The following is a 24,642-nucleotide window of genomic DNA, read 5'->3' on the forward strand; positions in this document are numbered from 1 at the left end:
GCTCGACTGTTCATTTTTCAGAATTAGCGATGACAATGATGAACTTTGTACACCTTTCGTACAGCGTAGGCGGCCAAAAGCGCATTAGAATAAGTCGATGACATCGTGATCAATAATTATTAGATTTGCCGGAGGGCTGTGTTGTAATATCAATATGATTAACATAGAGTACATGCAGAATTGGGTTGTGTGCTAGTAGAACTTCATGGATCAGTGACTTAGCTTGTCCCTCAGTTCAGTCTACACCTCTCTCTCTCTCTACTCCCTGTCTGGACCCCCTATCCCCCCTTTTCTCTCTCTCTCCTCCTCTCCTCTCTCTGTGTCATCTCATTCAGCACTCTTAACTATTACCATTTAGGGTAGCGATGCCACTCTGCCTGTGGGCTTGGAATGCACAGTAACGTGTGTGTGTGTGTGTGTGTGTGCGTGCGTGTGCGTGTGTGTGCGTGTGTGTGTGTGTGTGTTTATTTTGGGGCTGGTGAGCCCTGGATTATTGAACCGGCCGTTCTCTAACAGTTGGTCTTTGTGAGCGTTTAGTGGTGTGGATGTTTGCGTGTCAAGAGTTGGTGTGTGAAGAGGCGTTTTGTGAGTGAGTGAGTGTGTGTGTGTGTGTGTGTGTGTGTGAGTGTGTGTGGGTGGGCGTCAGACGCCATTGTGCAGCGCTCTATGCATGGAGGCTGCTGACCCTCAATAATAGATGGGGCTATAGTGAATATTTTATGGGCGACAGTAGACACACACATACACACGCACACACATACACACACACACACACACTGTGGGGGGATGGAGATATAATATCTGTGACTGGTAAGACTTTTGGCCTGCACCTTTTGGGAACTGACACTGGCCCACTGGTGATGATGCTCTTGGGCTCTCTCTCATACAGTAAAGGATACTGAGGTGCTTCAGCCAACCAGTTACTTAAGTCTGCTGTCTTCATCCCCCCCTCTCTCTCTCTCTCTCTCTCTCTCTCTCTCTCTCTCTCTCTCTCTCTCTCTCTCTCTCTCTCTCTCTCTCTCTCTCTCTCTCTCAGGGCTCTCAGGATACTGCCGGTCAGGAGGGCCTGGTTCCCCCACCCTTCTCCACCTTCCCCCCCCCTCCCCCCCCGCCCCCCCAGAACGGCCTGGCCCTGGAGTACGGGGGCAGCCTGTACACAGCGGGAGCCGTGCAGGGGCCGGTGGAGGCCGGAGCTGTCGCTAACACCCAGACAAACGCCCCCAACAGCTTAACCACCCAAGTGAGTGGTGTCGGGTTTTGGGGTTTTTATTTCAGCAGCCTTCGCAGGGTTCAGCTCGATTCGATTCACTCTATGAATAAGGGAAGGCGTGAAACGATGAATGTGTATTAATCCGCCTTTTCTCCATCTCTCTCTCTCTCTCTCTCTCTCCCTCCCTCTCTCTGCCTATCTCTAACCCTCTCCCCTTCTCTCTCTCTCTCTCCCTCACTCTGCCTATCTCTCTCTCTTTGTCTGCCTATCTTCCTCCCTCTCCCCTTCTCTGTCCCTTTTCTCTCTCTGCCTATCTCTCTTTCTCCCCTTCTCTCTCCCCTTTCTCTCTCTCTCTCTCTCTCTCTCTCTCTCAGCAGTCGGATGGGTCCTCGCAGATTGACTTGCAGTCCGGGGTGGGCTCAGGAGGAGGGGGAGGAGGTGGGAGCAGCGGGGACGACGACAAGGGGACCCCCAAACGCCTCCACGTCTCCAACATACCCTTCCGCTTCCGAGACCCCGACCTTCGGCAGATGTTTGGGGTATGAAGCCTAGAACGTTCCCTTTTTCTCCCTTATCCACCACCCTGGTGTTGTGGCGAATCACGGCGGATCAGCTTAGGTTGCCTTTTCAAGTCCCAACAAGGTAGGGAAAATAGCTAAGAGCTAAGGGGAAGACATGGAGGATTAAAGTCTGAGCACATAAAGGGCAAACATGGGTGGATTTATGCCATCCGGTAGTTGTGGAACAACTCTGTCCCCTGGTGTTGAAACGTTGTATTGCAGTTGTGGTGCAGTGTTTGTGTGTTTATGTATCGCTTTGGGTATTTATTTATTTTTTACATTTTTACAGCAATTTGGAAAGATCCTCGATGTGGAGATAATATTCAATGAGAGAGGCTCCAAGGTAGGAAATGAAATATGCATATATATATATATCAAAGTGTACTATACATGTACTATATATACATATCCAGTTCTACTGCACAGTATGTACAGTATGTACTTTCCCTATATCTACCTCTTCAAACTGCTCTAATTCTATCTTCTTTTCTCACCCCTCTGTCCCCCCCGTCCCTAGGGCTTTGGTTTTGTGACGTTTGAGACAGGCCCAGACGCAGAGAAGGCCAGGGAGAGGCTCCACGGCACTCTGGTGGAGGGGCGTAAAATTGAGGTAATTTAATCCCCTTTAAAAAAAAAAAAAAACGGCGGCCATTTTCCTCAGTTCTCGGTTCGACGGTGTAAGAATGAGGCTACTATTGTGCTTCGCGCTCCAGTCGGTCTGTCTGAAATGGTTGTTGTTGTTGTTGTTCGTCTGTCTGTGTCTGTGTTATAACCTCCCCCGGCTTCACTAAAGCATGGCGCTGGTGGTGCCTCTCACAGAAAGATGCACGGGTCTTATGGTTGTTATGTCACTTCCTGTGTTTTTTTGGTTTTGTTTGTTTGTTTGTTTGATGACCAATGACATTGCACCTTTATCTTGAGCTCTGTGGGACTGGACTGCGAAGCATGCTTGGGTGTTGGGGGCAATAGAATGCGGGCATGACCGAGGGAAACGTGCTGCGCAGGGGCAATACAAGACACTTCCAGTGTGACGGCGTGCTGACGTCGGCTTATGACACGGCATGCAGGATGGAATATTCCGTTTTTTATCTGCACCCCTTTCATTTTCTACCATCGTCACTTCCTCCTTCATGATCAGAGAGGGGGCGCATTGGTTCGGTCATTTTTGGTCGTGTTCACTGTTCTCTATTTGGGGGGTTCAGCCCTCCCCCCTCCCGCCTTCCTCCGTCCCCCATCTTTGCTTATTTTGTTCTGACAAAAGCGTGCTTGCTTGTATTTGGTTGGCTATCTTTGCATGGGTGATTTACTCCACTGTATCTTGTGTACATTTCTGGTCAGGTGATGTAGACCGATATTGACCCATTCCCCCCCCCCCTCAAAACCCTAAGATGTCTTGACACTAGTGTGTTTGGTTGTCAGTGCACATTCTAGTAGTTTGGTTGTTCTGTATGTTTTTAGATCAAGTTGCATGGGGCGTTATTACCTGCAGGGGCAGATTTGGGAGTAAGGCTGACCTTGGGAGTGTGGTGGTGAAATGTTTTGATCTGCATTCATTTTCGATTCATCGAGTCGATGGTGTATAATTATAGGCGTATTACCCACACAGATAGATGACTATGGCATTTTTCACTCAACTGGGTCGATTGGATTTCAGTTTTGTCATTTCAATTTGCTTTCTTGAATTGATTGAATTGAAATTCAACTGACCCCAAACCTGTCAACTTGCATCTTCCACTAATCCACAATTCTACAGAATTCAATTGATGCTTTGTTTGTCTTTGTTGTCCGCATGACAATGTGAAATGTAAAAAAAAGAAAGGAAAAGAAAGGGAAAAAAATGATCTTGAAGAAAACAACACTTCATGCTTTGCCATTGCCTTGGCTCACGATTTGGAATCATGATTATTCTTTGCTACTGTGCTTCTTTCTGCACGACCTCAAGTGTTATCCTCCCTCCTCTGTAGTGTGGATGTGTGATACACGTGTGGGCGTGTGAGTGGTGGAGTGGGGGAGGAGGGAGAGAGAGGAGGAAGAGAGTATGGCAATGAACGAGTGAAGAAAGTGGTGATGAGCTCTGTCCTCTTCCTCTCCTTTTTCCCTTTTTCTGTTCTGCTCCAACTCTCTTCTCTCTCTCTCTCTCTCTCTCTCTCTCTCTCTCTCTCTCTCTCTCTCTCTCTCTCTCTCTCTCTCTCTCCACTCTTTCCCTCCCTCCACGCCAGTCTGTCCCTCCTCCCCCAGTTTGTCTCTCCCTTCATATCCAACTGCATTTGTGCTGTCCATCCCCCTATCTTTCTGTCCCATTTCCTTCTTAAGTGTAATTAATTTGAGTTAAGTTAAATGTTAAGATCGGTTAAGTAATGATAGTAAGTGTGATTTAAGACGTCTAAAGATACAGTGATGTTTGGGCAGTAAGTTTTCTGATCCAAGTTTGGTTGATCCCTAAATAGTACACCATCTCTCTGTCTTCCATGTGTAGCATGATACTACATTACCTACAGTGCTTTGTGTTACATATCCGGTTTTTACCATGTGCCTGTATGTGCTTTCTCATCTACTGTATACATAGTTTATCAAGTGGTCAGCTTTATTTAAATCTTTGACCACACTGAGATGGTTGACCCTTGAACTTTCACCTGTCACATGACATAATTTCCTCCGTACCTCCGGGTGGGGGGTGCTTTTCATTACCTCGTTGTTTTTTTTGTTTTTGTTTTTTGGTTCATCTTTTTTTTTTCTTATATATATTTTCTCTATTTCCCTGATGATTTTTGTATGTTGTTGTTGTTGTCAGTCTCCACGGTAACCGCTCTCGTGTCCTCACGCCGTTTCCCCAGTGACGGTAAGTTGTGTACACATGGCATCATCTTTGAATGACCCCCACCCCCCATCCGCCAATAAAGATACAAAACTGCACTCAACACACACAAAAATATGTTAGGAACAAACAGGGCTTGATTGAAAGGATCTGATTGGCTAATCCTGTGATTGATTGGGGGATGTGGCGAATAAGGTGTTGATTACGAGATAGCCATTGACCGCATGGCATTTCGGCCACTTTCTATAACCTAATAGACCTACGCATCTGCATCTGCAAGTGCAACAACTTTTGACTACCACTTTATGCATTAATTCCAATCACTTCTCTAACTGCATTTAGCATAAGAAGTATTTCCTGCATGGTTGACTTTCTTGTCATTTGTAATGATATCATACTGTGCCATCTATCAGTGTTTATGTAGTAGCGAAACCCACTAGTGGACTGCATTATTTCAGTATTTCATCTGAAACACTGTTAGAAAACGGCATGTCGAAGCATGAGGGGTACAGTACGTTGGGCCTGGAGAGGTCTGCGTTGTTGACTAGACTAAACTAGACTAGGCTTATGTTCTGATATCCACATTAGCATACTACATTAAATGAAGCTACGTATTGGCCATGCATTCTCAATGATATGTTGCCATACAGACGTAGACATCAAATCATAGCCTAAGCGATTACTACTACTGTATAAGAGTGTTGGAATCTTGTCATATGTGACAGCAGCTGGTGGAAGTGGGAACAAGTCGACCAAATGTTCAGACTTTTATTCCGAAAAATGAAAATACATTTCAACGTTGTTGAAAATCAATGACACACTCGCTAGTGAAGCCAAAGTAATTTTAATGCAATGGATTCTGTGAGTTATCCCCACTACTACTAGTTAATGTATAGTAGTGGGGATAACTCACTGAATCCATTGCATTGCAATATTTTGGCTTGACTAGCGAGTGTGTCATTGATTTTCAACAACGTCGAAATTAATTTTCATTTTTCTGAATAAAAGACAGAACATTTGGTCGACTTGTTCCCGCTTTCACCAGCTGCTGTCACATATGACAAGATTAGGGATTAGGAGATTTTTTTTGTCATATTGTCACTGTAGGAAGTAGCTGGAGGGCTTTAGTCTACATGGTGTGTCCTCCATTAGGCCAAGAGGACACCCTCAAGGTCTCAAGGGCCACACTTGAGTTGACATGTCTATCGCAGGGCTACTTCATTACGAGAGCGTGTTTCCAAACCACCTCCACTACATTAACATTCAAATGTGACGTTATCCGTTTGGTGATATGCTAATGATCTATAGGGGATATAGGCGCATTGTCAACGAGTATTCAGTACACATACAGGGTTAGGAGACCAACCACGAATAGAGAAAACAAAACCAGTTGCACTGACTTTGAATAGACTTATCACCGTTCAATTATGTCGCATTTAATACGTTTTTATTTTATTTCTTATTTTTTCTCTCCGTAAGGCGTCTCTTCTGTTTTGGTTAGTTTTGGTGTGCTATGGTGGTGTCTGCTTCTAGGCCTTTAGTGTGTGACACTGAATTGGAATGCCTGGCAGTGTTTCACAGTCATGGTCTGATTTATTTTTGTTTTTGTTTTTGTTTTTTGAGGAATGATATTTGCATCCCCCCATCCTCTCTTTCCCTCTACCTCTCTCTGTCTTATCTCCTCTCTCTGTCTCTCTCTCTCTCCCTCCCTCTCTCTCTCTCTCTCTCTCTCTCTCTCTCTCTCTCTCTCTCTCTCTCTCTCTCTCTCTCTCTCTCAATTCCCGCTCATGTATTAGATCTGATATGTGTACATAGGCGAACAGTCAAAGACGTTTTTTTGGTGTGTTTGTTTCGCATCTTGATATATCTTTTTTTCCGTTTGTGTATAAATCGGATTGCACATGTGGATGGATTGATCACTTTCTCTCTCTCTCTCTCCCTCCCTCCATCATTTATGTGTTCCCATGTCTTTTAATGTGGACTGGCTCTTTTTCCTGCATCCCTCTCTCTCTCTTTCTCTCCCTTCCCCTCCTCTCTCTGTATGATGTGTATTTGATTGGGAGGGCTGCAAAAAACATGTTTTGATTGGTCTATATGCTGCATCTGATGCTTGCTGATTGGCTGGTTTTGCTCACCTCTGGTCATGTGATGCGCTCCTTATTGGCTGTGTGTAATTTGTGTATGAACTCTTTCAAGTGATGATTTGTTTGCATCGTGTTCAACAGATGAATCTTGCCGCTTACTTCGACTTCTTTTCCCCCTCTTTTTGAAGGTAGCAATGGAATGGTCTTGGATTTCTTTTGAATGCTCTCAATCTGAAATGTATTTTGTTTTGTTTTGTTTTGTTCCTTGTGTGTCAACGGTCAAATGATTGTGTACGTGTGCAAAGCTGCATCAATACTCACAAAGTTCTTTGTTTTAATCATCTTCTATCCCTTTAAAATAATGCTAAAAATGCATGCATCAAACACCATCACTGCGCATCAGTACAATTAACCCCCTTGTCAACGTGTAAATGCTACCATCATATTACAATTCATATGACACACAGTTAAGCAGACTTATAAACGGATTATACAAGAATTGTCTATCTATCTAATTTAAGTTTCGGCTATAGCATAGATCATGTTTGTTGTTCTTATGTTGTTGTCTGTATAATGTGGTTTTGGTATGCAGGAGCACATTAGTGTGCGTGTGCGTGTGAGTGTGCGTGTGTGCGTGTGTGTGTGTGTGCGTGTGTGCGTGTGTGTGTGAGTGTGTGAGTGTGTGAGTGTGTGCGTGCGTGAGTGCGCCCTTTGGTTTCATTTAACCGTTGGTAGTGTTGTATTGACCCTTGACCTCTGTGGTACCCAGGTCAACAATGCCACCGCCAGGGTGATGACCAACAAGAAGATGGTCACCCCCTACTCGAACGGCGAGGGCCTTGCCGCCCTGCCCTATGGTAACACTCCAAACTACGATTCCTCAGCTTGTAAGACATTAGTCACAAATACATTTACTAGCTTAGAATTATAAGGTTCTATCTCCGTTTAGGGTAGTTCAGAGATATTGAGTGTCAAAGTTTTTACATTCCATTATGTTTTGTGAGATGGAATCTTTGTATTTTATTAATTACTAACTAATAAATGTCTACATTTTAAAAAATAACACCACACAGGCATTAATAAACACCTAATGAATCAGATTATGTAAAAAACAAATTTTTGACCAAAGATGGAGATAGAACCTTATAATTCTACATTCTGCATTGTAATCAAAGTACATACAAAAACACTCGTGTCATTTCAGCGTCTGTGACCTGTAGCCTAATTCGTTTTTCTTTCTCTCCACAATGAATGTTTATACATTCACAGATTCCTCTCTCTTGTCTATTGGTGGTGCAGCAGGATGGAAATTGAGTCCGATGGTTCAGGCCATGTACAGCCCTGAGCTCTACACAGGTGAGTTTAGCGTCAGGGGGAATTAAGGATTAGTACCAAAGGCTGCCGCCACCGGGAGCCTCACTGGAGTTCCAACCTTCTGTCATAATCAGACTTGCTCGTCAGTTTTATGTGAAGTGACTGTAAGCCTTTTCTCCCCTCTCTCTCTCTCTCTCTTTCTCTCTCTCTCCCTCCCCCCACACCCTCTCTCTCCCTCCCCCCCCCCCTTCTCTGTCTCTCCCTCCCCCCACACCCTCTCTCTCCCCCCCCCTCTTTCTCTCTCTCTCTCTCTCTCCCTCCCTCCACACCCTCTTTCCCTCCTTCCACACCCTCTCTCCCTCCCTCCACACCCCCTCTCCCCCCCTCCACACCCTCTCTCTCCCCCGCCCCCCCACCCACCCCTCTCTCTCCCTCCCCACACCCTCCCACCCCCCTCCTTCTCTCTCTCTCAGTCCCAGGTTTCCCGTACCCTGGGGCAGCCTCAGCGGCCTCCTCGGCGGCAGCGGCGGCGGCAGCGTTCCGTGGCGCCCACCTCCGGGGGCGTGGCCGGCCCGTCTACAGCGCCGTCAGGGCCGCCATGCCACAACAAGCCATCCCCGCCTACCCTGGGTAAGACGTCACACACACACACACACACACACACGTGCATACACATACATACATACACACACACGTACACATAAACCCACACACACCACACACGTACACATAAACCCACACACACACCACACACGTGCATACACACACACACACACACACACACATACACACACACACACACACACACACACACACGTACACATAAACCCACACACACACCACACGTGCATACACACATACATACACGCCCCCCCACACACCAATACACTTACACATGCATACATACATATATACATACATTAATGTTCACATAATCACACACACACATACTCAAAACTCTTTACGGCTGTTACTATGCACTGCATGTTGCCTGAGTGTATTTATTTAATAACAAATCCACTTGAATTAATTGCATTGGTTTTGTGCTGCACTGAAATACCATTTCCTTGTACCTACATTACTTCCTGTATGATTTATTCAACATAAATCTGTTCCTCTTTAGAATACTACAGCACACACACACACACACACACACACACACACACACACAAAATAGAATGACCTTCAGTATGGCCCTGTGTGGCTCAGCATGGAGCTACCAACGCTTAGGTTTTGGAGTCAATTATACATAATATACATATACAAAAAACAAATTCTCTCACACTGTACTGTAAGATAAAAGTGTCTGTTAAATGGCACATATAATAATATTAATAATAATAATAATAATATGTCATATAATATGATAATAGCATTAGAAGGTTTCATATGTCATTGCTGCAAGGTGTATACATCTACCTGCACCTCCTGGTGGTTGAGTATTATCACTGAGGAACTGCTGACTGAGTCACTTTCAGTGAAATGTTTCACCAAACAAAAGAAGTGGTATTTTACCTTGCATGCTGCACGGTGTGTAATAACCTCTCACCCTTTTTCTCTCCTCTCTCCTCCTCCTCCTCTCTTTCTCTTTCTCTCTCTCACACCCTGTTTGGCACTGTTTCTGCACCCTCTTCTTCCCTCGTTCCCTTCTTGTAATGCCCACATGGTGGTGCTGTCCCCCATCTTCATATCCTCCACTTCCACCACCACCACCACCATCTCCTCTCTTCATTCCATCATCCTTTCTTTCTTTACTCCCTCTACCTCCTTTTCTTTCCTCTCCTCCTCCTCTCCATCTTTAGCGTGATGTATCAGGATGGCTTTTATGGTGCTGCAGACCTTTATGTAAGTATACCTCTCTCCTCCGGTCCCTCGTTCCTCCCCCCGCCACCCCACCCCTCCCCCTCTTTTTTCTCCCGGACTGCGAGCGTTTTCAAGTGTGTGTGTGTGTGTGTGTGTGTGTGTGTGTGTGTGTGTGTGTGTGTGTGTGTGTGTGTGTGAATGCGTGTGGAGGACCGAATCCATAGAGCTGTGTAATTGTGTATGGTATAGCTCACTTTTTTGGCGATTAGTTTCACATTTCCCAGTTGATAAACAATCCTAATATAGAAACACACAGGCACACATAGATATAACACACAGTGGAACAAGCAATATGCTGTACTACTACACACCCCCATACAAGTTCTATACAGTCATGAATAGACTGCTCTATGTGTTTTTGACTCGGTGTGGCGTGTGTGTGTGCAGTGTGTAGTGTGCACTGTGTGCGTATGGTGTGGTGTGTGTGCATGTGTGATGTGGTGTGTGTGGTGTGTATCAATGTGTGTGTGTGTGTGTGTGTGTGTGTGTGTGTGACCAGGTTGACAATAGTTGTTTCTGTTCTCTCTGTAGAATAGTGTTTCAGGACATTAGTGGCAGATTGTCTCAGGTAGGGTTGACTGTGAATGCCCAGCGTGCATCCCACTCGTTCTCCAATGACTTGTGCTGCTGCTGCTGCTGCTGTCGCTGCTGCTGGATAACGAACCCATTCCGAGATTGAAAAAACGCCTTCTCTGTCTCTCTACTAACGCACTGGAATCTGACATGGGTGGAGTTGCGGAAGGGGGGAGTTTTTTAAAAGGATTAGTCGTTATTTATATAAATTAGATAACAATTTGACAATTTAATAAGTGACGGATCATTGGATATAAACAAGTGCATTTATTGTTCAGTTAGTAAAGGGAGTGCTTGTCTGATGATGACGATGATGATGACGATAAACCTAAAAATATATATGTACATTCAGCTACCAATGGAAATGCATTTAGATACAGTAGTGCTTATGTAGTTGTAATGTAGTAGTAGTTATAAAGGCCCTTAGGCGGGTAGTGTTAAGTGTTATTACCAACTGTCGCAGAAACGTTGTCCATGAGGATTGAAAGTAGCAGCCAACAGAGCTTAATGACAGCTCTGTGAAGGGTTCTAGAAACGCCTTGGACAGCCAGTACCAGTATTTAATCAGAATCAGAGTTATTCTTTTTTATTGCTCTTTAAGTATACTTGCACATACAGGAAATTGACTTGGTGTGGTCGGAGCATAGGACATAAAGATAAAAACAAAAGTATAATAAAAACAACAATGTAATCTGACCCCTTCCCGTTATCTCCCTATATCTGTTTCACTTCTGGCATGCTAACGAAATCAATGTCGGCATGCTGACACAACTTACAACCTTGCTCCTCCTCCTCCTCCTCCTCCTTCTCTTCTTCCTCCTCTCTTTCTTTATGACTACCATCTTTCCTTCGCCCCCCCCCTCTCTCTGATCATCTCCATCTCCATCATCCTTCCTCCCTACACTCTTTACTACCTACCTACCCTTTTAGATCCATTCTTATTCCTCATGTACCTTCCTCCCCTCATCCCACCATCCCTCCTTCCGATACTCTTAATATTCTCTATGCCATTCCCTGCCGCTGCTCTCTCCCTACTCGCCTCCTTTGCCCTCTCCTCCATCCCTCCCTCCCTATCCTCCCCCTTTTCCTTTCTCTCTATATCGTTCCCCCTTCCTGATCCCCTCACCCTCTCCTATACCCTCCAATACCCTTCCAACACTCCCCTTTCCCCCTCTTTCTATCCTTCTCTCCCTCTCTCCCTACCTACTCTCCTCGCCCCCTCCTCATTCCTCCATCTCTCCTTCCTCCCCACCCCCTTTCCCTCCTCTTTCTATCCTCCTCCCCCCTTCCTGCTCTCTCACTACCCGCTCCCCATGGCAACAGGCGTGTTCCTGAATGCTGCCGGGTTTGATCATGTGACTGATCGTAGGGTAGAATGCAGTGTGCAGTGGTATGTGTGTGTGTGTGTGTGTATGTGTGTGTTCCGTTACCGTAGGGATGTGTGGCCTCGGTTCTGTGTTTGGGAATGCATGCTGATCCGTTAAATGATTGGTTATCTATTGGCCATGCGAGTGTGTATGTGTCCCCCCCTCCCCTTTAATCGGATTGGCTGACTGTCTGTCTGTGTCCTCTTCCAAGTCTGTGTGTCCATCTGTCCATCATTGCACATAAAATGAATAATGACCCAATCACCGGATCATCGCCCTCTTTCTTTAATTAACTGCGTGTTTTTGGAGGGGGAGGGGGATGGGGGGTCACACTCTCCCCCCCCCCCCCCCGCCCTCCTTCGTCTCCGTTCATCTCTTCCTCCATGTCAAGCAAAAAGAAAACAAATTAACTAATTAAAAATGATAAAGATTTGCACTTTTTCGTAGTGCGCAGGCGATATAACACGTAACATGGCTGCCTGACAAAGATGGCCGCCGCTGGTGTGTTTTTGTTTGTCATGGAGGGAGACGCACTCAGGGACGAGCCTCGGCTAGCTACATCCCTTTGAATGCCATTTTGCACTGGACGATCTGTTGTTGCCAGTCTGCTTGTTAATCTCTTGTCTCTCCTCTGCTGTTCCTTCTCACTGTGTGTGACCTATAGTTTCACTAGGCTGTCACCTCTGGGGCTGTAGGATGGATGCTGTAGGAATGACTAACAAGTCTTTCTTTCTTTCTTTCTTTCTTTCTTTCTTTCTTTCATTATCTCCCCGTTCTCTCTCGCACTCTCCCCCTCTCTCTCTCTCACTCACTCTCTCTCCACCTCCATCTCTCTCTCACTCACTCTCTCTCCACCTCCATCTCTCTCTCTCTCTCCCTCCCTCTCTCTCTCACAGGGTCTCTCGCAGGGAGGCTATGCGGCCTATCGTTATGCTCAGCCAACGGCAGTAGCGAGCCCTGCAACAGCTGCCGCAGCCGCCGCGGCCGCCTACAGTGACAGGTTAGCGCGATAGCGAGCTACGCATGGGACGGGGCCACTTCCTGTATGGAATACACACCGACTAGTTCTTAGTAATATTATTAGATTTACTGTGACTAGTTGGCCTACTATTACAGAATACCACAACTATAACTTCATGTTACCCTACTTGGGACACTTTAAAATATTGTGTTCATCACATTTAAGATGAGCCCCGTGGATGTCAATAATTTAATTCGATTCGACTCATTGGCCAAGATAAGACCTTGTCTAATGTTACGTGTTTACCCTTCCTGTTCCTCAGCTATGGACGGGTGTACACAGCAGATCCCTACCACGGCGCCCTCACCCCAGCCACAGCTGCAGCCTACGGAGTAGGAGCTATGGTAAGACCGCCCATCTGTTCATAGCGAGAGCATAGAGGTATAGACACTAGAGAGAGCACTCCACCTAAATGTGCTGTAAAAAAAAAAAATGCATATGGTGCTCTGTGGCTTGGTAGAGCATGGCGCTAATAACGCTTAGGTTGTGGTTTTGATTCCCGCTGAAACCATATATACCTACTGAAGACCATTCGTCTGTTCATAGCTTCACCATAGAGTTATGGACACTAGAGAGAGCTCTCCCCCTAAACGTGCTGTGAAAGATAGCATGTGCCTTCTCTAAGATATAACTGAGCCCACAAAAGATAGTGTTATGATCATATGTATGTATCGCAATATGTCAATGTGATTGCATCTGTCCCTGACTTAAATACACAATCAATAAATATGATTAATGAAGCTTGTCGATCATGGTAATGTTCTCACCTCCTCTTCATTCTTCCATAGGCTACTCTGTACAGAGGAGGGTACAGTAGATTTGCCCCCTACTAAAGACACCGACCACACTTTCCTGGAGCTCCCCACTCTTCCTTTGAAGGCTCTCTGAAAGAGCTCCCTCTGCTGCCCAGGAGGGGGACTGCAGCCAGTTTGCGGAGTCTGTAGCCCTACCTACCGTGACAACAAAATTTCAAAACCAATCTCCCACAGTCCCTCTTTCTTATGTACGCTTAAAAAAAAAAGGAATGCTATTCTATAGACTGGTGGATGGCCTACCCCCCCCCCCAAAAAAAAAGACATTGTTTGAACCAAAATGGCCGCTTGATCCGGTCCATTGCACGGCTGTATTATATTCCCCCTGTTACTCCCTCGTTGTCCTCAGCAGCACAAGACACGGAATGGAGCCACAACGTCCCCGTCCCCCCCCTCCCCCCAGAACATATCATGTAACTGGTGTACGAACAACGTAACACTGAAACAGCGCCTCCACCCCACCGCCACACGTAAAAGAGCCAATATGCAACATGGCATGTACACAAACCATACATATAAAATGGAGGAACCCAAGTTATGGAAGAACTGTGACTAGTGACTGACTGTGACTGGCTGCACAACTAGTGTCGACTGAAAGAGCGGGAAACCACACCAAAACAGCCCCCGAGTTCATTTTGGAACTGAAAGACAAGTTGCTAACACTGAGGTGAAACAAGCAGCTGGAGGACTACCACATTCTTCCTCCTGCGGGGTGAAGAAAGGACTGAATTGTTGCAGAGAGAGAGAGAGAGAGAGAGAGAGAGAGAGAGAGAGAGACAGAGAGAGAGGCAGAGAGAGGCAGAGAGAGAGAGAGAGAGAGAGAGAGGCAGAGAGAGGCAGAGAGAGAGAGAGAGAGAGAGAGAGAGAGACAGAGAGAGGGACTACAATTAAAGCGGTTGGGAGAGATGGCCTGATGTTTTGTAACACTATAGAAATTACTTGCTTAAAACTGAGAAAGAGGAGGATTATTATAGCTGTACCTTACCTCAAGTTTTCTTAGTCTGTGGAAATGGTGAACCTTTAATTTTAATTAACCTTTAATAAAATTGTTACATTATGCAAAGAAATTAGTTTAGTAAGAAAAAAGTTACCAAATTATAATAATTATTATGATTATTATTAATAATAATATTATTATTATAATGCTGGTTATTGGCGAATGCCATTGTAATTGTTAGTTTCAACTACACAGCGTTTACATGGCTGTTTTGGTTCTCTGAGCACACATAGCGTCATAGTTTCCACTTCCTTAGCAACAGTGTGTCAAGGGGCTAGGAGAACAGTGTGGAATAATATTCCTGTAAGCCACTACGGTGGCCACCACTACACATTTTCCCCACACTACACACCACTATACGACACTCGACTACCAATGCACAGCATCTTATCACACATTTAACCGAGCCTACACTATACAATACATGACACTAGACCACTCAAAACAATTCTCACTACACATTACTACTACAACAACAACAACAACAACAACAACAACAACAACAACAAGAGGTAGAAGTAATCTTTTGATGTCATAGTCGATGTTAGGTTATGTCATGATGACGACCATTAAAATAAACCAGAAACCTAGGATGAACTCAGTTTGTATTCCTTTGATAATGTAAGGTAGATATTTATTATTTGGATATGATTCCCCCTCACTTGCTCGTTCTGTAGTAGAGCAAGTTAACATTACGTTCAGTCTTCCTGAGAATAGCTGAGTTGACAGTTGTAGGTGAGATGCTGTCAGTGTCAACACGATTGAAAGAGAAAGATACCGTCAATCAATAGTAAATATTTAATGCAAAATACCATACTATTGTGCATATTTCTATATCCTTCTTCTACTCTATTTCCGAATGTGGTTGTTTTGTTTTGGTTTTGGTTCCAAAGATTTGTAGAAAGCACAGTTTTTTGCTCATGTGTATAAATATATTATCATGTTATTGTTATTGTTATTATTATCTTTGATAATCCTAAGTGCTGTCTTTTTTTGTTGTTGTTGTTACTTTAGCTCATGTTATATTTTTCTATCTGTAAAAGTTGTAGTTCCTTCTAAAGTATGGTGACATTTTCATTTCATGCATTCAACCTTTTTGGAAAACGTTTTGTTTTTGTAATGTTGTTTTCCTGGGCAGAGGGATTGCTTGAGTAGTTACTAAGAGAGACCAACTAGGAACGTGTGTAACACTACCAAACTCATTCTCCCAACTGAATAAACTGACAGACAGTCAAGGCTTTGGAAAAGAGGGTCATGACAGAGTAGCCTAGCATCATATTGAGAAGTATATGAGAAAGAAGTATGTCTGCAGGAAAGGCAAAACATTTTGGGACTCGCAATTTGTCCAAAGTTTACAGTAGACAAAGCCCTTTGGAATGAATGATGGCTAGGCACTTCTTAACTGATGAAGACTGTCACTTGTTTTTTCGTAGGAGAAGAAAATACTTTAAAACATTTCAATACGGCAGTTAGCGTTGTACAGATATGAAAGGACTCCAGGTTTGCGGGAAGAAATATAGAGATACAAAAAGGTTGTAGTAGGCCTAAGTGTTATGGTTTGTACAATGATAAATATTTCAAAGCGGTTAACAAAGACATATATTTCAAGTCGTGCTTTCTCTTCTCACTCTTTTTCATTTTCTTTTCATTTTATATCGCTGCCTGTGTGTACCACTCTTCTCAGTGTGCAATCTAACAAGGATATCAACAGATGTCTTTGGCTCCTTCATCATGGTCATTTGTTATTTGGTTGATATCTGTGCTGTTTAGTTCAATTTAGTTCAAGTTCTTTGAATTTGTAATATTTATGTATTGCAAACTGAAGTGGATTGAAACACGAATAACTGAAGAATACAGCCAAAGACGTTATGTAGCATGCCCTCTGCTCTATGGTTCCCAACTTGACAATAGCAGCGCATACATGGTTGGAGTGTATAAATGATTGACAACGTCTTGAACCAATGAAAAGGCATGAGTAACCAGCATGGGTGCATTGAGAATAGAGCATTCTATCTATCTATGTTCTATTATGTTCTATCTCTATGCATGGGTGACCAGTAACTAGTTTGAGTGCCCTGTTTTGCATGATTTTCTGTCTTTGAGATTTGACTCTGCAGCAGCACTCGATTGCAGCAGTCTTTACCACTAATCCCCATTGAGAATGCTAGTCAGCTAGCCCTTTTATGCTAATGCTAATGTAGCAAAGAAGATCACAGGCTGTGTTGACAGACACAAAATGGATGCCCCTAGATGAGACAACATGGGGCAATTTCAGTCCCTGTCTGAGCTTTCATGTACTTGTATTATATCTGAGGCCATCCTTCATATTCGCTATGGTTTCCAATGAAAGTGACTGTCCTCTATCGCCCTCTGTCGTGTCTATATCCCTTGACTGCCATTATGCTATTTTGTTATTGAATGTCCATATGAAATTTTTATATAAAAGTTTTTTTTTTGTTGTGGTCCCCAGGCCGTTGCTCATAGTGCATAAGCCTGGAATAACAACGACTCAAACCTGGCCTTCATGGAAGTTCACTTACTGTATTTGTCATCATTTGGTCAAAGCGAATCACACAACTGCCAGGTGTGGCTCCAAATCTGAAATGTGTTGAGCAAACGCTGTGGAGGTGCTGTGGAAGATGAGTGATGGAAGGCTAAAGCCAATGGCTGTGTCAGTAGTTTTTCTCCAATTTTAGTATTAGGTAAACAAAGGCTTAACTCTGCATATAGAAAGAGTGCCTTCAAGGAGAGAGGGTGAGGACGAGGAAAAACAGGGGAGAGAAACTACCCTCAAAATAATACGACAATGGCAATCAAACCCTCTTTTTATATACAATACGTAGTCGAGCTTTCTCTTTCAGGATTGCACAAGTGAAAACAATGTGTTTGAGTAAAATAAGAATCACTGTCACAGGGTTTGTGGGGAAATGATCTTTAATTCCTGCCAGACTGGTTAAAGCAAATGCACTTCAATATATAAAGAGCATGTGTCTTATCCATGTTCTTGAATGTCTGTTTTGGACTTCGATTGTTATACAAACTGGTGTTATCAAAGGCCTACAAGGATAACAATGGGACGTGGGTGGTAGCTTGGTTATATGTGTATGATTGTGTGTGTGTGTGTGTGTGTGTGTGAGACTGTGCCCTTTACTTCTGGATGTGTATTTACTGCACACCCGGCCAGACTCTTAACAACAAGCTGATAAAGTGTCAGTGCAAGATGGCATCACATATCAACGACAGTCAGTTCAGAGGTGCTGGAGTCCCCTTATCAACAGGGTCCAGGGAGGTAGAGGAGAGGGAGAGGCGGGAGTGAAGGAAAGAGAGGGGAGGGGGGACTAAACAATGCCATATTTGGCCAGGTCGCTGAGCTCCATGTCACCGAAGGCTTCCCATGGGCACACCACTGTGATGTCAGTGCCAAGACCCTCCATGCCGGGAATGTCGTCCCCGAATCTGATTGGAGGAGAGAAGAGAAGAGGAAAATGTCCATGAGTACAAGAGGTAGAGAGACATGAAACCAAGTCCTTACATACATGTGTCAAATATGGTTAGAAGTATTACAGCATACTGAAATAGTTGTTGTCGTAGTAGTGTAGAAGAGTTTCTCAGTGTGTGCAAAGTCCTATTATTCCAGCTGCTTGCTTACCCCTTCTGGCCAGGCTTGGGGGCCTTGCTCTTGAAGGTGCGGGTAGTCCTCTGCTTGAACTTGGGGGGTGCCTTCTTGTCAGCGGGACATGCCACGTCTGCCATTTCGATTGGTTACTGAAAGAAGAGCGAGAGAGAAGAAGAGAGGAGAGAAGGTTAGAAATGATTGAACAATAAGTCATGCATTCGTGTTGTTTCTCAGTCTTCCCTCTGCACTTGCCTTTTAATCCTGCTTCTCCTCTCTCCTCTCTTCTCCTCTCTTCTCCTCTCTTCTCTCCTCTTCTCTCTTGTCCTCCCCTCCCCTCTACTCTCCCTCTCCACCCTGCCCCCACTTCACTTCTTTTTATTCTCCTCTTTCGTCCCTCCCCCCATTGGTGATAATCTGCCCAGATTAGGTCAAATTAGACTAAATCCCTCATGTTACACGCAGACCCCATCTGGCCTAAAATAGCCTGATCTCTGTCTATATTTAAACCCTCTACAGGATTAGACTTGGCCCAGGCACAACATGTTCAACTAAAGATCAAAATACAGACAAATCCTGTTACCTCATTCCCTAGTTCAGTTCAACCAGCGAATGATGTAACTAACTAAAAACTGTGGAATTAGGAGACCTGGTTCTATAATAAACCTTAAACTAACCAATTTAACTAGACCTCCTTGACATCTCTAGTACACTCTCCCACACAGGAGAGCACAAACAAATGCGTTTGGCTACACTACACCTATGGCTTTGACCACTTAGTAGATACAAAGGCTGTTTGACAATTCTATTTTATTTATTTAAACTTTATTTAACCAGGAGGTCCCTTGAGATTAAAATACATTTTTCGAGGGAGACCTGACCAAGATAGCACACCAGTACAAAAACAAGGTTACAAAATATTATAATATTATATATAATATTTATAATATAATTCTAAAGTAGCAATCTTAGCAGACAGATGCATTCATCCTACAGGGCAGGTGACTGGACCAACAACCAACCACTGACTCTGGAATATCTCTAGCTAGCATTCCCCTCCTACATCTTACTGCTTTACAGATCTACCAGAACACTCTTTTCAATGTCAGTAAAAGGGATGATTACCTGACCATCAGTAAGTGGGCATGAGTGTATGAGTGTATGAGTGTCTGTTATTGCGTGTCTCAAGTGTTAGAGCTATGCTGCGCAAACCTTGTGTGTATCACCCACCTTTTCTCCTCATAGTGTGTGTGTGTGTGTGTGTGTGTGTGTGTGTGTGTGTTTTATCAACATGCCCTGGCATTATTTCTCTCTATAACAGTCCTTAAGCTCCCTCCAATGTATTCAATGCAATGACATTCTCTGTCTACTAATGCATTGAATTAAATGCTCCATTGCACAAGTCAACAAGTACATTCCCTCTTATATAGAAGGTTATTTCTATTTATTTCTTATTTCTGTATATAGAAAAACATTCAGTCTCGTGAACCAGGGCCGGAGAGGAGAGAAGAAGAGGTTAGCTTTAGCAACCCCCCATAGACTTACTGGGCTAAACAGGCTAGTGCTACGAGGCATGGGGAGGGGAGGGGGTGGATGAGTAGAAATAATGCTAATGCTAATGCTAACATTGGATTTGTTGACGGTCTTTCTTGGCACCCATGGGACACGACTCTGACCCAAACCAATGTTACCTTACAACCAACATGATAGCATCATGTTCCAGAGAAGCAGTGTTTAACCCTTAGTATACTAAGTATATATAAGTATACACTCCTCCCCCTCCTAACCCTCCTAACACTCCTCCTATTATAGTCCAACGATGACTTGGAAAGGGCAAAGAGGTCAGTCTGCTTTGACCTTCTCCTGACCTACATGAAGTTATTCAGTATTTTGTGAGCCTGTCTAAATAAGTAAAACAATTTAGGTTGTATGTTGAAGAGGGACTTCACACAAACTATTAGCAAACATTCTAGATGCTTTATCATATCTATAATATAATTCCCTCCAATGCCAGTCCACACCCATAGAGCACATGGATAGAATTCTAGCTACAATGGCTTAGATTATGCAGCTCAACGTGCTTTGACAGTTCAGCACAATCATGTCACAATAATGAATAGTTCAGCACAGCCATAATACAGTAATAAATAGAGCAACTTTAATAAAAGAAAGAATAATATATATTTAAATACAAATATGAAAAACACTCCTCCTCCTAACACTCCTCCTCCTCCTAACACTCATTTACATTTACATTTACATTACACTCCTATACACATTACACTCCTTTACATTACACTCCTTTACATTACACTCCTTTACATTACACTCCTTTACATTACACTCCTTTACATTACACTCCTTTACATTACACTCCTTTACATTACACTCCTTTACATTACACTCCTATACACATTACACTCCTTTACATTACACTCCTTTACATTACACTCCTATACACATTACACTCCTTTACATTACACTCCTTTACATTACACTCCTCCTCCTCCAAACTAGAAAAATATGAAGCCCCAGCCACTCGGGTCATCCTAGAGCTCCAACGCTAATACGATCTACAGAAGAAACAAGTGGACCTAACACTCCAGTAACACTCCTAACACTCCAGTTGCAGTCTCCAGTTGCAGTCCCAGGTGGTCTGCCATTTCGATTACTGAAAGAAGAGAGGGAGAGAAGGAGGAGAGGGTTAGTGGGGAAGCCATGATTTGCTCTCATACAGATGAATGAACAGCAGGTGAGTCAGACATCAAGTTGTTGCAAACAGTAGCCGCGCAATTCGAGTTGCTCAGAAGAAAAAAGCTGAACAATAAGTCATGCTGCTTTAGTATTGTTCTGAGTCTTCCCTATCCATTTGCCTTCTTATTCTGCTCCCCTCTCCTCTCCTCTCCTCTCCTCCCTCCCCTCCCCTCTCCTCCTCCCCCCTCCTCCTCTCCTCCTCCTCCTCCTCTCACCTTCTTCCTGTCTTCTTTAATGACAGTTGGGTTCTCCTCGTTCTCTCGCGCCGGGGGGAGGGAGGACTTGGCGGGGCGGCCGCGGCGTTTGGCCACCGGAGCGGCCCCCGTCGTAGGGGGGGGGGGTCTGACCTGCCTCCTCCTGACAGGGAGGGAGGGGAGGGAGGGAGGGAGGGGAGGGAGGGGAGTGGAGGGAGAGAAAGTAAAGAGGTATTAGTTAAATCAAACCCAGGAGTGACGACTAGGCACATTCAAGATGGTTCCTCCTCTCCTCCTCTCTCCTCTCCTCTACTCCCCTCTCCTCCTCCTCTCCTCTCCTCCCCTCTCCTCTCTCCTCCCCTCCCCTCCCCTCTCCTCTCCTCCCCTCCCCTCTCCTCTCCTCCCCTCTCCTCTCCTCTCCTCCCCTCCCCTCTCCTCCCCTCCCCTCCCCTCTCCTCCCCTCTCCTCTCCTCTCCTCCCCTCCCCTCTCCTCCCCTCCCCTCCCCTCCCCTCCCCTCTCCTCCCCTCCCCTCCCCTCTCCTCTCCTCTCCTCTCCTCTCCTCTCCTCTCCTCCCTTCCCTCCCCTCCTCTCCTCTCCTCCCCTCCCCTCCCCTCTCCTCTCCTCCCCTCTCCTCTCCCTGGCTACCTCCTTACCTTCCCTCCTTTGCCCCCCCACTTCACATCTCTCACATCTCCTTATCCCCCTCACCCCTCTGAGTGATAATATGCCCAGATTATAACAAATAAAACCAAATCCCTGATCTTAATCAGACCCTATGTTAGACCCTCTGGTCTGACATAGCCTTGTCTTTGTCTATATTTAAACTCTCAACAGGATTAGACTGGGCCTAGGCCCATCATGTTCAACTAATGACCAAAATACAAACAAAGCTTTCTGTTACCTTATTCCTTAAATTACTGTAGTAATTTCCATTAAACAGATAGTCATCTGCGTTGTGTATTCCAATAATGTTTTTGCCTTGTATAAAGCATTCAGTTGAGCAACATTCTATTGCTGTCATAAGTAAAGTAGAAGTTTCTAGAAGGGATAAGAGGGCTCTCCCACCTACGCCTGGCCACTCCTTTATAGGTCAACCCTTTTTATTCTATGCAGCTAGCCCACAAAGGGAAACCCTTACACTCCCACACACCTGACATCAGCTTCTTAAAACATTAGCAAATGTGACAGCAGCTGTTGAAAGCGGGAACAAGTCGGCAACCAATCCAAATGTTGTCCAATACAAATAAAGAACATCAATTCTAATTTCTAAAATATCTAACATAACATTGCATAACACGGCTTTTGGTCTCTACGTTACATTATCTACATATTGACATCCTTGTGAAGATCGATGACTGACTCTCAGAATTGTACCACATGGGTGAGGATGAGCTAGCCTGCCGACACCAGTTGTGTGTTCTAGACGTCCTTCACTAAGAGGGTTACATGTTGTATAACTTGTGTTTATCATGAAAACTGTGACCAATTTAACTCTTGCCGTAACTGTCTTGTAATCCCTAATCCTGAGCCAAGATTTTCCTTAATTTTAAAATCCCAACCCTTTGCCATGTCTCACTGTTAATAACTCCAAACGGAGTACTCTGTGTGTCTTTGTTATCTATAGATCAGCAATTACCCCTAATGAACTCTAAACGGCTGCGCTGTCAAGTCCAGGGCCTGGGAACCGAATTGTTGCAACTGGCCGGGGACTTCAGCTGAAAATTAGCCGACTAGGCTAACGCTGCCTTTTTTACTGTATTTTATATGGTTCATGTATTTGGATTGTCCTCGATATAATAAACTAATATACTAAACTAAATGTGTCAATTTGCCCATATCTTTCATCTGAAATTTCTTTGAGAGCATCTCTTTTACAACATTCAGTGCATTCTCGTTACTGGCAGCAATAACCAAATCATCGACCCATATAATCATGATCACTTTCTCATGTTCCGTTTCTTTAGTATATACACAATGATCTGCAGGGTTTTGCACAAACTCATTCACCATTAGATAGTCATGTAATAAATGGTTCCAATTTCGGCCAGACTGTTAGACCATACAGTGACTTCTCTAGTTTACACACCACTGTCTCTGTGCCAGATGTCTGCTCATAACCCTCTGGCTGTTCCATGTATATCTCACAATCTATCGGTGCATGAAGATAGGCAGTTTTGACATCCATTTGATGTAAAATCAAATTCTCCTGTGCTGCTTTTTGCATCAACACTCAACACTCGAGTGACTTCACTGCATCACTGTAGGTCAAAGGTACGTTACACAACATTTTGTAGCAGTAATCAATGTTTACCTGTGCCTGGTCCCCAAAGTAATTTGGTCTCTTCCTCTCCCTGGGAGGATAGCGAGACTTAGGGGGCGTGGCCGAGCCCTTAAGGACCGAGAGAGGGAGGGTGGGAGGGAGGGAGGGAGGAGAGAGGGAGGGAGGAGAGAGGGAGGGTGGGAGGGAGGGAGGAGAGAGGGAGGGTGGGAGGGAGGAGAGAGGGAGGGTGGGAGGGAGGGATGGAGGAGAGAGGGAGGGAGGGTGGGAGGGAGGAGAGAGGGAGGGAGGGAGGGAGGGTGGGAGGGAGGAGAGAGGGAGGGTGGGAGGGAGGGAGGGAGGGAGGAGTGAGGGAGGGAGGGTGGTTTGGAGGGAGGTGAGGGTCCTGAGTGGGGAGGTTTCCCTTGCCCTGGGGTTCGCACCGCCATAACCTGAATAAAAAAAACACACAAAAACACATGAATATGGATGAAATGTTCTAATGTGTTCATGTTATCAGAGGAGTTGCATGCAAATCAGGTTTTGGCGAAATTACCATAATTTACAACCCTCTCCTCGGGGCGCCCCAGCCGCTCCACATATTTGATCTGTTCCACCACCAGCACACCTGATTCAACTAATCAAGTCCAAAGCAATTATGATTTGGACTTGATTAGTTGAATCAGGTGTGCTGGTGGTGGAACAGATCAAATATGTGGAGCGGCTGGGGCGCCCCGAGGAGAGGGTTGAGAAGTGCACCTAAACCTTTGTTCTAATCCAAACCACGACAACTAATCCGACCGATCTAAAACGCTAACTCACCGCTAAAGTAGGGAGCGAAGGCCTGCCGCTGTTCAGTGCTGAGGAAGCAGCTCTCCCATAACACAGCTACCATTGACCGGAAGGCCTCGGTGACGTGACGGATGTCCAGCTGTGTGAGCTCCTCCAGACGCCTGATCTCCTCTTGTAACTGATGTGGTGGGAAAAGAGAAGAAGAAGAAGACCAGAGTCAGACCATATCGAAACATAGACCACAGACTGTTGGAAGTAAATCTGACTAGGCCCCTAGGTCATCAAGTTAAGTTGTGACGTGGTGAAAACGAGTTACGGGAAAAGAGATGAAGAGTTTCTCCTGGTTTTACTAACCAGACCTTATCGAAAACATAGAACACAGACTGTTGGAAGTAGAGCTGACTAGGCCTAGGAG

General features: G+C 44.7%; 2 protein-coding genes across 2 annotated transcripts in view; one reads left to right on the plus strand and one right to left on the minus strand.

Annotated features, from left to right (window-relative positions):
• Positions 1-17,035, plus strand: part of rbfox2 (RNA binding fox-1 homolog 2) — a 31,528-nt gene extending 14,493 nt beyond the window's left edge. The window contains exons 3-13 of the mRNA XM_080524910.1: positions 1,037-1,240; positions 1,585-1,749; positions 2,060-2,113; positions 2,288-2,380; positions 7,439-7,526; positions 7,969-8,025; positions 8,457-8,613; positions 9,786-9,828; positions 12,695-12,786; positions 13,070-13,151; positions 13,596-17,035. Coding sequence (XP_080381036.1) covers positions 1,037-1,240; positions 1,585-1,749; positions 2,060-2,113; positions 2,288-2,380; positions 7,439-7,526; positions 7,969-8,025; positions 8,457-8,613; positions 9,786-9,828; positions 12,695-12,786; positions 13,070-13,151; positions 13,596-13,640 — 1,080 coding nt within the window. The 3' untranslated portion in view covers positions 13,641-17,035. The remainder of the gene's footprint in view (positions 1-1,036; positions 1,241-1,584; positions 1,750-2,059; positions 2,114-2,287; positions 2,381-7,438; positions 7,527-7,968; positions 8,026-8,456; positions 8,614-9,785; positions 9,829-12,694; positions 12,787-13,069; positions 13,152-13,595) is intronic.
• Positions 17,036-17,954: 919 nt separating this feature from the next.
• Positions 17,955-18,369, minus strand: LOC308151969 (retinal cone rhodopsin-sensitive cGMP 3',5'-cyclic phosphodiesterase subunit gamma-like; the record flags this gene model as incomplete). The annotated part of the gene is made up of 2 exons (XM_080524872.1): positions 17,955-18,072; positions 18,266-18,369. The coding sequence occupies 2 exons, from the start codon at positions 18,367-18,369 to the stop codon at positions 17,955-17,957; spliced, it is 222 nt and encodes a 73-aa protein (XP_080380998.1).
• Positions 18,370-24,642: the final 6,273 nt, after the last annotated feature.

This window comes from Nansenia antarctica (assembly GCF_963989245.1).
Source record: "Nansenia antarctica genome assembly, chromosome: 2".
Taxonomy (NCBI): domain Eukaryota; kingdom Metazoa; phylum Chordata; class Actinopteri; order Argentiniformes; family Microstomatidae; genus Nansenia; species Nansenia antarctica.